This window comes from Lineus longissimus, chromosome 2 (assembly GCF_910592395.1).
Source record: "Lineus longissimus chromosome 2, tnLinLong1.2, whole genome shotgun sequence".
Taxonomy (NCBI): Eukaryota; Metazoa; Nemertea; class Pilidiophora; order Heteronemertea; family Lineidae; genus Lineus; species Lineus longissimus.
In genome coordinates this window covers 5,747,034-5,759,840 of record NC_088309.1, presented here as the reverse complement: position 1 = coordinate 5,759,840, position 12,807 = coordinate 5,747,034, and the positions used below count along the sequence as shown (strand labels likewise).

At 41.7% G+C, this 12,807-nt stretch overlaps 2 protein-coding genes across 2 annotated transcripts in view; one reads left to right on the top strand and one right to left on the bottom strand.

Moving 5' to 3' along the window:
• LOC135503453 (ras-like protein family member 10B) overlaps positions 1–12,807 on the top strand; it is a 59,274-nt gene that overhangs the window by 18,837 nt on the left and 27,630 nt on the right. The gene's annotated exons all lie outside the window — the stretch shown is intronic.
• On the bottom strand, positions 7,425–10,378 carry LOC135483665 (uncharacterized). The gene is made up of 4 exons (XM_064764664.1): positions 10,238–10,378; positions 9,302–9,460; positions 7,905–8,345; positions 7,425–7,653 (listed from the first exon to the last, which is right to left on the bottom strand). The coding sequence occupies exons 1-4, from the start codon at positions 10,308–10,310 to the stop codon at positions 7,532–7,534; spliced, it is 795 nt and encodes a 264-aa protein (XP_064620734.1). The 5' UTR covers positions 10,311–10,378; the 3' UTR covers positions 7,425–7,531.

Below are 12,807 nucleotides of genomic sequence, written 5' to 3'. Positions count from 1 at the left end.
TGAGATGATTATCGCTGCGATGAGTGATAACATGATCGATTGTCTGCCGGTAAAACATTACTTGTCATCGCAAATATTATACAAATGAATATCGCAGGTCGCAGCGATGACCTCTTGTTGTTGGCATTTTGATCTCTTGTCTCACCTTTGAGGATAGCCTTAGACTAGGTGCCTCCCTCGTACTTGAAGTGTCATATGCTGGGTTCGTGTTACCCGAAGATCCGCGCGGCTGCATTCGGTGTCAGGTCCAGTTGGGCGCGGCGAAGTAGTACACTTGAGTCTGTACATTCGATAGGGCAACGACGCCGCTTTGCTCAGAGGCAATATACTCACAGTAGCCAGAGTAAGACTCTCCTGTAGCCAAAGAGGAATGCGTAGGTTGTGTCGTTGGTAAATTCTTTAGACCTGTCACACCGCAAATCGTGTTTGAAATGGAAAGCATATACCCTAACCCAACCACGCTTACAGTAGTGTCCCAGCCTGAAGACAAAGAATAGACAAAGAATAGATGTAGATGTTGTGCATGGTATGATTGTGTTTCTAAACGCGCCTCCAGGTCTTCCTCAGAATGGTATCCTTTTCCAAATTTCCGATGACAAATAAAACATCGAGGCCCTGGAACATATATTATTTTCACGGATAAGCACCCATTTCATCCGGATCAACACGTCATGCACAAGGGAGACTATTGCCCGTAGGCCTTCATGAAGTTGCTCTTTTGAGGATTTCTGCTTTTCTCGGGTAAAAACTTAAAAGTTGCAATCCAATGAGGAAACATTGTGCACAAAACGAAAACCAAGAATGATAGAATCAGCCAGTTATCGAAGCCGTGCCTCGATTATGTCTCTTTGGACTCCGTGCTTTCGGAAAATATTTTACAACGGGAATTTGCTTGGTGATTTTGCTGTTAAGGTTACGATTCCGCGAACTTTCAGGCAAACGAGTGAATCATGCTGTATAAGGGGCAAAGTCTTAACAACTGCAACAGGCAGTTGAACATGTTCCTTCATCAAACCAGGGCAAAACACAAAAAATCATACGCATAAGCCGATTATATCTAAACCGCTTAAATGAGAGCAGCTATACATGAATACAGGAACGTCCAATCGATATTTCAATAGTCCATCTGTTGTTTCGTGTCCTGGATATTGATCCACGCTAACTTTTCCCAATCAGTTAATGCCAGATGGTGTGTCAAGCAATTTGCCTACTTATTGGGCTTAGATACCAAGTCTTAAAACAATTAAAATCTCAAAAGCTGCATTTTTCAATCTATTAATTAGATTTTGATATCAATATAATATTCAATATTGAATTGATACCAGCACCATTCCGCCACATAACCATCGAGATAATTTTGAAAAAATGAAAAAAAGAATCTAAATCTAATTTGATTATTTCTCAACTTGAATTTATTCACTTAAATTAATTTGTCACGATCCATCACATCAAAGAGGACAACATAAATGATGATGATACATGAACATCCAACTGGCTACATTTAGTGCAAAGTGGAATGCATTTCCTGATGCACTACGCGGAGTGAACTTTCCGTCTGTGATGCACGAAAAACTAATGAATCCAGAAAATGTCGATGTCATGGATTTCTATGGGTTCCTGCAGAAAGAACAGCTGAGCAGAAATTCTTCCGTCGCAGCCCAACGGCTTAAAGCATGCACACTAAGCGAATTACGTATACGGCTGCCTAAGAAAAACGAGTTTCATTACGATGCGAAGGAAAATGTTAGAATGTGCGATTTCGCCCTATCAAGGAACTAATTGAGTCGCTATTCAATTAGTGGTAACATTACATCACTGTAATTGATTACCAAGACACCCACTGGCAGCATGATTCATGATAAAAAGCTTTCGTTGAAATGTATTGCCACACACAAGAGTATTGATCCAGAATCTACGTTAAGAATTAGTCCATTGGGGCCATTTCCATAACTTACACCAAGAATTGTCGGTCATAAAGACTAACGCCCTCAAATTCTTAGCCTGTATTAACTCTTTCTCACACCCAATCAAGTATGTGCATATACAGTTTATTTCGAATTACGGAAATGTATTTATGATGAGGGATGGCCTTTTAAGGGCCACTGGGATGGCACAACAATTTTATTGACGCCTTTATTTCACTGCAGCGTGGTGGCCAAGTTGAAGAGCGTCTGACGTGTTATCGAAATGTCGTGGGTTCGAGGCTCGGCCAGTGCCACTTGGTACTTCCAACTGGTTTGAAATGGCCAAGTATGGCGCAGGATGTGTGCTTCTAGATACAAAGCACTTTGAGACAGTACTCGCTTATATAAATGTGCTTACATTTACTATACCGGAATTCCTTAACGAATTGTCTGGGCAGGTCCCTCCATTCCCTCATTAAGTAATGAAGTAACTCCATGTTGGATTATCTAAGACTGAGGGAACGTACTTAAGGCAGGTCGATTTACGATGCATGTATCATGTGCGTGCCTAATGTAAGGGAAGTCAGCGGCCCTTTCACCAAACGTAATATCTCACCAAGGGTAATATCTCAAATGACCGAACTTGATCTACGCTGGAGTCAGGCTAATCAGCGTCCGATCAGTCGTATTGGTGATACCATCGGAACTCAACAGAGATACGTGTAATGTATCATCATAAATGTCATCTACTAATGATTAACTTACTGTTTAAATATTGTATTTGTACTTTGTCTCTGCAGTTGCAACTGTTGGGTAGCTAAATATTTCAAAGACGTGCCGGCGTGCATCCCCGGTGCATCAGCCTGATTTCAGCGGTATTTACGCAGGTTTATCTCTTCGCTGTCGCCCCAATAAAGCTTTTATTTGTCGATCACGTTGGACAGTTTTCATCAATCTGACCAAAGCTATGTATGACGGAATAATGTTCACTATCCCGGGACACTAATATGTCTTCTTCAAGGTTTTCTCAAGGTAGGGTGATATCCTTGATTTTCATGACGTTTTACCAGTGTGCAACACAAGGTAGGTTGGCCAGTAATTTGAGGTAGGGTGGCCCTATATATATATATAGGAACCCTCTACCAATTTCTAGAGCAAGGTAGGGTAGCTCTTCCAAGCTAGGGTGGTAAGCTGCCATGGTAGGTGGGCCACCCTGACGAATAGCCTTGTGGAGAACACTGGTAACTGCAGATGTGTGACCGATTCCCACTTAAAAATAGCCTGCAAGTGCAAGAAATAGTTTATGGATAGTAGCCACTGTCAGCGTATTATATTTTCTTGATCACTGTGGTCATAAATGGATCTATTATCGATCACAGCAGCCGCTCCAGCATGCATATGATAGCCGAAGTCAGTATTGAGTTTGGACTTGAGTTATTCGTGGGCACATTCAATGATCTCGCATTCCACATCTTTTCGCATCATTCCCTCAAGAGGAATATTGAATATCGACGGGGCTTGGTTAATGGTTGACAGAATCAGTGGGACCATTCAATAGGCAGGACCTTCAAGAGTGATAATCTAATGGCTGCGCGGAATGTGTTAGGCAATGAACATATCTCACCAAGAAAGCAATAGCAGGGCAGCCCCGCACCGATTGTGTTTACTCAGCAATATTGCGGGGTATTAAGAGCTTCCTTACAGAATCATGAAAATGTTTGCGCAGGCTTGTCGTGGAGCGCTACTCAATACGAAGCTCTTAATAAATCTAATATCACCACTGCCGCCCTGAGAGGCTCTAAATTAACTGGATAAACAGTGCCGTTGGTAATGCCGAGACCGTATTAACGTGTGGGCAGGCAACACCTTTTAGCTTCTGAAGGAGGAGGATTTAGTCTGCAGGCGATTGGGGATTACATGTTGTAGTGCAAGACTAGTTTACGCCTTTATACCGCCGACACGCCTGTGGTATATTCTCACAGCCTGAGAAAATGTATTCATTCTTGGCCTACGCATATCGGTTTGCTGGATTCGGCCTGATGTACATGTGGACAATTAGGGCACACATCAGCAAAGTGTACAACTCCCAGCACACATCAACCGTGCATATTCCCTCCCAATGCAATTTGTCAACTCCAACCGCAAGATTTCACGCCAGTGATTACCAACACCACCTTATCGTATTACTGCAGCGTTCACGCTATCAAGTTGAATACGTATCTGCGCCGGGCCGGTATATAAACCTGGCAGCTTTGCCATTTATCCTCGTGATCTCCATGATTTACCACTTGCCTGGCTCAATGATGATTTTGATTCATGGCCTCTCCACCTAATTTGTCTTCTTCCGAGTCGACATAATAAAATGGCCGGTTGTTGATTTAGTGTGATGCTCCCTGTGTTCTTGTTAGTTCAACTTCCTGGGATTAATTTGTATTCAGTTCTTATGTGGCATATAAACAATGGTGATTTGGAAAATACTGGAACCTCTTCATTAGCTTATTTTCAATTTTGTTCCAATGTAAATCGAAAAGATTCGTTTCAACGATCGTATCAATTGTGAACCATCCACCACGGGTTGAAGTAGGAACCAGTAGGTTATTGTAGGAGCCAGCAGGTTGAATAGCATCCCGCGAAGTTACTATTTATAGCTCACAAGGTCATTTGCATAAGATATTGATGACGTTTTAGTCACGTGACAGTCGGACATCGACACTTATTTCTACGCATTTGAGCTTATTTCAAAGTCAATTATCTTTGACCCTGCATTGTTTTTAGCATGAATGATACCATAGAGTCAGAGAGAGAAATATTCAGAACAATTATGTAGTATTACCAACACTCGGACATGTGCCAGATTGAATCTAACTGCCCTAGTTAGAAAGCCTGAATCCATTACGAAACCGTATGTTTGTCCGACATTGCCTGTAATTCAGCGATGGGGAAATAGAGGGCAGCAGCTGCAGTGACGTCATCTTCGCGGAATGCTATTAGGAGCCACCACAGGTTGAAGTAGGAGCCAACAGGTTGAATTAGGAGCCTGCGTGAATATGAGCGTATAATGGTTGCCAATACCGATAGTGTACCGATATCACCTTTTCCTCTTGTCACAATAAACCACAATTAATGTTTCTCCACGATGTAATATAGATTGTTTATCGCCTTTACATAACACGCTCGTGATATGGGACGGCCTCTCTTTAGTATCCATGTGATATTTCTATGATAACAGTATCAGCAGACGAGACTGAGTAAATCAATTTGTCGTACGTTGAATCTGAATAAAGACCAACCTCTCATAAGCCTGGTTGCCATAAACGTGACCAGTTACCCTATCCCTAAATTGGCTGGACAGCTAAGCCAAATGCATTTATTGTCACTTTATGTAACTCAGCTGTTACTCTGGTCGCTGCATACTGGAGGCCAATTAATGTTTATTCTAAAATACCTTGGTACCGTAAAGTCAACTTTTAAATGGAAAATGCATAAGCCTCGTTCTGAGAGCGGAGTGTTTTGGACACGCAACCAAGATGCTCTACCAAAGTTCCCTCGGGTTGCACTAAAATGTGGAACCATGCACACAGCTCACTTCAGAAGTTTGAGGCTCTCAAAACACTGCTTCAAACACAAATCAGCCAAGGAAGCATCAACCACCCTAAGTTTTTTAATGAGCACTACACATATTTGCTGAGAAAAACGCTCCAAATAGCCCATTTGCGCGGATTTTAGCGTCACTTGAGCGAGCCGATCCGGACTTCCTATACGGGCTGCCGTAACATAATGTAAACAACGGCGCTACCGGCGCTCCGGGCAGGCGATGGATGGAATTTGCCAAATTCGCACATATTCAAGTTATTTCGTGGCCTATCTTTTTAAGTTTGAGGTATTTTAGAATAGAAATTGAACCCTCGGCTTCGGACCTTGGTTGAGTTACCAAGACACTCTCGGGTGGAGCTAAAATTTCGTCCAAACCCTCGCCTGTCGGCTCGGGTTTGGACTGTATTTTAGCTCCACCCTCGAGTGTCTTGGTAACTCAACCAAGGTCCTCCGCCTCGGGTTCAATTCCTTAATTCATTTCGAAACGGCACAGGCCTTCCCTTTTCTCGTAGATTGTATCAGCATGGTGACGGGCAGACTTACAGAGGCTTTGCTGAGGCTGTCACCTAGTTAATATCATTACCAGACATCATTGTAGAAAATTATGAAATGGATTATAAATTCCATTCGCTCATTATTGTTCGAAAGGTTTTCAAAGCCCATCCGATATATTAAAGCTTGATACATGAAGCTATCAAGGGAATATAGTGTTAGTGTTCATAACACGGAATGAAATATGACTTGTTATCCTTCCAGTGAAGCGTGCCTCCAGCCAATATTTCAATGCTATTGATATCGAAACCCTCCATGCTTTACATGGCTACATGGTTATTTATTGAGTAGTTCTGGGACCACGATTGGCTGAGCATGAAATAACCAATATATCCTCAAGGAATTCGATACGGTCTGTTCAGGGCGGCGCACTTATCGATATTAATTCATTTTTCATAACTGGCATTGATCTGAAAAACCCACCCATTTTCAAATACATTTGGCATATTGAAAACTAGATCATTTCAATCAGTATTTTGCATCGTTTGTATCAATTCATCTTATGGTCGTAAGTTATTGTGCCGAATACAACGAAATGGATGAGTCAGGATTTTGTCTTTGAATCATGTGCGAAGATGTATGAGCTGATGTGGCAAAGTATGCGTCGTTTCATGTTCACTATCTGAGGCGCAATGTACTGGTAGGATCACACACGTTAAAAATGGTGAGATCATTATGCACGTTCAAGATGGAAAAATCGCACTAAAAGCACTTTCAGTCTTTCAGTCACCCACTGAACTCTGTCCTTACTGGCGTTTATTGACAGACCTGGAAATCCTCTTTAATTTCATCACCAAATGATATTAGCGTTCTATGTGTGGTAGGTTTTTAATGCGAACGCTAATTCAATAAGGACCGGTCTTTCATGTGGAAGAGGGCTAATGAGCAGATTGTGTTAGCCTGCTTCGAAGTTCCTTTGGGCGACCAACATGACCAAGAAACACGTAGGCTCTTAAGAATACTGTAATATATGTCTGGCAATGATAAACAGTGAATGAATAGTAAGCGTAATGAAAACAGAATAAAGATCTGTCGATTCACCACTAAAGATGGGCTGGTTTGAAATACCTAAACTTTAGGTTCTATACCTATTAATTATGTTTGTTCAATGGTGCTGCAGCCATCTTGGACAAGTCAGTGATGGACATTGTAACCACGACAAATCAGTTTGTGACACCAATAATGTGCTGCAGGAAAGTTAGGGTACCAGTTACTCGTTACTACAGATAAGACCGAGTTCCCCGGTGACTGCGCGTATCGGTATTGGAGACAACCAATCGAGCATATCTACACCTCAAAAACAGCCTCTGCCTTGAGACACCTGAATGTCCACTATCATCGCCAAGTGATAAGCCAAAGAACAGTATTCCTCCTTACATGATTTTTTTATTTCTTCAACTACAGTGTTTTACGTTGTAACAGTGACAGTTACCTACTTTGATAGTAGTTATAAGGACAGATCCTTTTCGTATCCAGAAACACTACTTGCATTGTCCCGGCCTATTTCGACTTTTGGGATCATTTGCGGCATTGGCTGGGTTCTCTTTATATGCCTTGGTGTCCAGTTTGGAAATCTGCGATGCTTTTGTCCTGACATTCGAAACTGCAAGGACAATGATGGATTGCATTTTGAGAAAAAAATTAAGAAGTCGCAACGATTTCGCACCGTTTGACAAATGGAAAAGTAATGGCCAGTACTCGGTGACGGTTTCCCCTCAGTCGATGTTCGCCTTTAATACCACCGTCGTCGCTGTCGGTTGGCCTTGCACCTATTCACAAACACAAGTCGAGGTTTATTTAAAGGTGGACTTTTGGGGAAAAAATGAATTTGTCGCAGCAGCTCTTTAAACTTACCTTGGCATAATGAGCCTTTAATGCTTGCAACCATGCTTTGCAGCTCAGCATAGTTCGTCGCCCGGAATACATTGGACACATCCCCGCCGGTGAAATAAGCGGCAAGGAGGTACCTACTTCCCATTCCTGATCCAAAGTTGTCATCGGGCCCTGTCCCGATGACGAACACCGCGATGTCCTGGGCCAGTGTTGCTGTGGCTTCCATGTAGGCGTCCGTGGGCCATGAAGGGAGACCGTCAGTGATGAGGATCACTACCCTGGTGGCTACACACCGGGTGCCCACACCGAAGGAAGTGTTCAGCATCTGTGTCCGGGCGATGAAGAAGGCGAGATGCGTGTTCGTGTTGAAGTTTTCGGCGGATCGGACGACACCGAGAAACTTCTTCCCGACTGCTGATGCACCTTCGTTGTTCGCCGGGTCATTCAACCATAGAGTGGGTACTGAAGTAAAGGACAAAATGAACTGCAATGGTTACTGACGATATCTGAAACTGGAGTAAATTTCACCTGCACTGATTGAATAGGGGTGAAATTCGCCTTTTTTATTTTCCTTTATCGCCCGCGATTCACACACACGGATGTATTTTTGAAGGATAGCACTGTGAAAAAACCGACGGTCAGTATGGTTACCGAAAGTCATGCATCATGTCACAGTAAACGGTCCGTTGGTTAGGGTGCTGATGCCCTACAAATCAGAAGTAAAAAATATGGCCTTCAGCAATGCGGGATGGCTTACACTTCAGACACCATACACAGATCAATAAATGTTACTCCTTAACAACAACGAATTGATCGTATTCGTTCTTAGTTTGTCATAAGCGAGGATTAGTCGTCAAAACCTACTCATCATTTGCTTGAATGCTTTCGATAAGTGCAACTTTTTTCATGGTACCATTCTGTCAATCATCGATTTATGATCGATCGTTTTTAAAACCGTCTGAAAAAGCGCACTTCCCCAATTTAAAGGAAAACTAGACGAATGAGCAATGTGGGCCAGATTAAGTTTTACATCACAACAATATTAGGTTATCATCCGACTTTACACTATATACTTTAGCCCCGGTGTAACATCTGTGGTTGTTCCCCATGTGTCAGTGTTTCCAAACAATAGGCAGCTAGAGAGACCACGACTTTTCAATAGGGGGGATACACAGAAAAACTTGTCAATCTATTTTTGAGCGTTCCCATGAGGGGAAACACTGAAAAACAGAAACACTCAAAAACATTACACCGGCCTGTCCTGAAGTCTTTCAGTCCGACTTCACAGAGATGAGCCACCTGCTCAACCAGCGCTACAATCTGAGCATTTCTGACCTACCCATGACATCTGGGTGGACATGCTGGAAAGAGACCTGCCTAGACTCTCGAGCACACATATTTCTTAGGTTTGTACGCACCTGCTTCAGTGGAGAAATCAATGATTCCGACCTTGACGTCCGCGTCCTTCGCCAGTTGACTAACAAGGGCGTCGGAGAAACGCAGCACCTCCTTAAAGTCTTTATCGGGAATGCTCGCACTCTCATCAATCAAGAAGGCGATGTCCAGGGGCGCGCAGCCTGCAATGACAATATAACAAAGCATCCAATGCAGTATGATGATGACATCGTGTACACGTCCTGACGAAATTCGGAGATGCGATATGTATTAATTCAAAACGGCACACCAAAGATGCCACAGCCAGCTTTGGGCGGGCGAGTGGAAGCGGGAAGATTTTCTGTAAAGCGCCACGTGTCGAAACCCTCTGAGAGGTCCTCAGACTCCTCCAGTCGCTCGTTTCTTCTATGAAAAGAACCAGTTCGCCAACCAGCATCGTACCCGCTTGTTAGGAACAAAGTGTTTCTGCAGCTTTAATGAAAGTATAAATTTGCCCCTAAAAACTGCGAGTATTGTAATCCATCCATTAAAATTAATCGACGTGTACATGTACATGTATGTGAAAAGGCGAGATGGGGTTTCTTGCGAACATTTTAGCGACGCGATTGTCCCCGTTTTACAGCATCACCGAGGTGACAAATTCCGTCTAGTGTTTATGAATTGGCCTGTTCTCTTAAATCTAGTTAGTGAAATCAACTACTTTATACTGATATTTTTAGCATTTTGACATATGCGTACATTGTAGTTCCTATCGCACCGACTGTGAAATTACTTGTTGTAAAAAAACCTGCTCAAAACTACCGATAGCACGAACAAAATGAAGCGTATTGCCATGCGTGACAGATATACTTATGAACATTATATCAGAATTTGTAATGCTAACGTTTATATTCTAGAGCGGTCAGTTAGTCTTCAGAAAACCGAGCCCATGCACTGTACTAAAGAGGGGTTGGACTTACCAGAATTTGTACCCTTTCCGAACGCCAGAGCAAGCGTTGCCCCGAGCAGGAGAAGAATTTGAAACGTCATCATTAAGCTAGGACAGGAACGTGCGACCTAAACTTAATTTTAGAGGTTGTGCAGTTTTACTGCTAACTGAAATATATAATCACTGCTAGCAATGAAGTTTAATAACGGCTGGGTCGTCGCTCAGGTTATATTCAGTTTGCCTCGGATCTCGAGTGATTTGAAGGGGGTCCGGTGAAAATATGTAATGACAAAATCTGTTGACTCAGGCATGGCAATAAAAGTAATAACTACCAATCATGGTCTCTTTAAAACAACACTACACGTAGTATTTACTTGTATGAAAAAAATGAGACATTCATTTTGTATGAAAAAAATTATACATTAACTTTTCATTTCTTATTTCGAAGCTCAATTCATAATTAGTTCTGTTTGAAAACCATCTTTATTTACATAAAGAAGTTGAGTATCACGATCTCGTATGTTGAAGCTCAACTTATTATAGATTTAAGAGAGTAAATAATTTGATCAGCGCATTATATTGAAATTGATAGTAAATCATGGAAATAATTGATTTCATTACAAAGTCGTAGAAAAGCTTATATACCGAATGCAGATTGTTTGATCGTTTCTTTAAACTTATAAAAAAAGTCTGCAGTGACGAAGAAGTGAAGTGATACATACAACAGTTGAAATGTTTTATTTTAAGCTTTAGATGTTTCTTGTAATTTTAGCACGAAATAAGAGTACGAATGTATGGCCGCAGCCATTTTCAACCCGATTACACTGCTCGATCGCAATGTATGATGTACTGTGACTAATTCAACATGAAAGCTATGTGGCAGAGAGAATATGCCATGCTTGATTATCATTTCTGCTTTTTATGCTGGATGGGGTTTCTGTGTTTGCCTCAAACAGTGGGTCCAGTCCGCTGACATCGGAACAAAAGCGCACCTTTTTGCACCCCGGACAAACACAGAAGAAATCACCCAGAACCTTCATGTGGTGATAATGTGGTTGTCTGGGGAAACCACGATCACTAGGGACCACGTACAAACTGATTGTCCACAAAGAATCCGCACTTTCACCAATCAAATATTTGCCAGCAATTCGTATCCCATTTCGGGGACATGACGAAAAACAACCTTAGTGAATGCTTTTTCATGGGCAATCTTTCGATCGAAATCACCTCGTGGCTAGAACAGGATTTTGCTTTTCTTTTTACTTTGACGTTTCTCATTTCCTATCTGGTCAACTTGACCATCGGTAGAAAAGGTGCCAGATTCAAGGTTCTGTTTTAATACTGCACAGGCAATTTTTGGAAGGTACTTTCTTATGGTGTTTGGTATTTTCTCCTTTTCTAATAAAAATTGTCTCCGGGCACTGCGAAACACAAGTACGCATTTTGGAAGGCGAACATTTTAATGAGGCTATAGATCAAAGCGAAGAAAACGAGTGCGGGCAACCATGTTGTTACAAATTACGCTACTTTTTTCATAATATAATATCGATCCTTCGAGTCCCCCGAAACGATCTAATAGCTATAAGAATGTGGGATTTCAAGAAATCAATAAACTTCAAAAGCAATGGAAAAAATGTGCGGAAGGTCGTTAAAAGAGCAGTAGAATATTACATGGCACCCTCATTAGCAATTCAATATTTTTTCGTGCTTTGGGGAATTTGAAATGATCCTAATACGCTAAAGCTGATGAACATCTTTTTAAGGGACATCTTTGAAACTCCAGCGAAATTAACCACGGTTGACAAAAACAGCCTTGATTGAAGACGCCCACCAGTCTATCATTTGAGAGAACAAGGTGCGTATAGGCAGTATCTCGTAAAGATCGCATTACTACACGGAACCGTGCTGATTTGTGTGAAATGACGCAATTTTCTTTATTATCGCTACGTATGATCATGGAGGTTTATACCTCCATGGTATGATGCAACCCTGAAGCAGATTAAGAGTGTATCGTTTATGTGTTCATTCATTGAATATAATGAATAACATTCTGTATAATACCATTACCTATTCTTGAAGATATACCACATCGTGTGTTTTTTCTTGTATCATCGTGATCACGCTGCTTTCCAGAAAGAACTACTATCTATAAATGTCAGAGATGTTCATTAAGCTAATGATCAACACACCGACCAGGCTTTATACTATCAGTATTCTGAATAAATTGGAAGGAAAATTTACACGCAAAGGCTACTACTGTTGGAGAGTAAATGTCAGCATGTTCAACGATGTCAAAGTATCTATGTAAGCTTACGTGTACGTGTATCTGCGTTCAAAATGGTAACCTATCGTTTCCTGGCAACAATTTGTTAATTGATTGGTTATCTGGCATGAGTGGTTATCAGAGAAACTGACTAAGCCTATCCATCAGTACGGATTTGGGACAATATCTCTATTTCGACGTTAAAATAGTGAATGCATTGAATAACATGTACAAGCAGTTGTAAAGTATGCTTTCCAATCAGCCTCTTCTGTCATCATATGTCATGTAAGCATTTTCACACCAGTCTCGTTCAGGTCTGGCTCAGCTGTCCTCATACG

Bases quoted from the DNA above. Each gene is read 5' to 3' on its own strand.
- LOC135483665 (XM_064764664.1), bottom strand. From the start codon at position 10,310: ATGATGACGTTTCAAATTCTTCTCCTGCTCGGGGCAACGCTTGCTCTG. The intron at 9,461-10,237 runs GTAAGTCCAACC...TTGTCATTGCAG, and splicing joins CGGAAAGGGTACAAATTCTG to GCTGCGCGCCCCTGGACATC. The intron at 8,346-9,301 runs GTGCGTACAAAC...CCTTTACTTCAG, and splicing joins TGATTTCTCCACTGAAGCAG to TACCCACTCTATGGTTGAAT.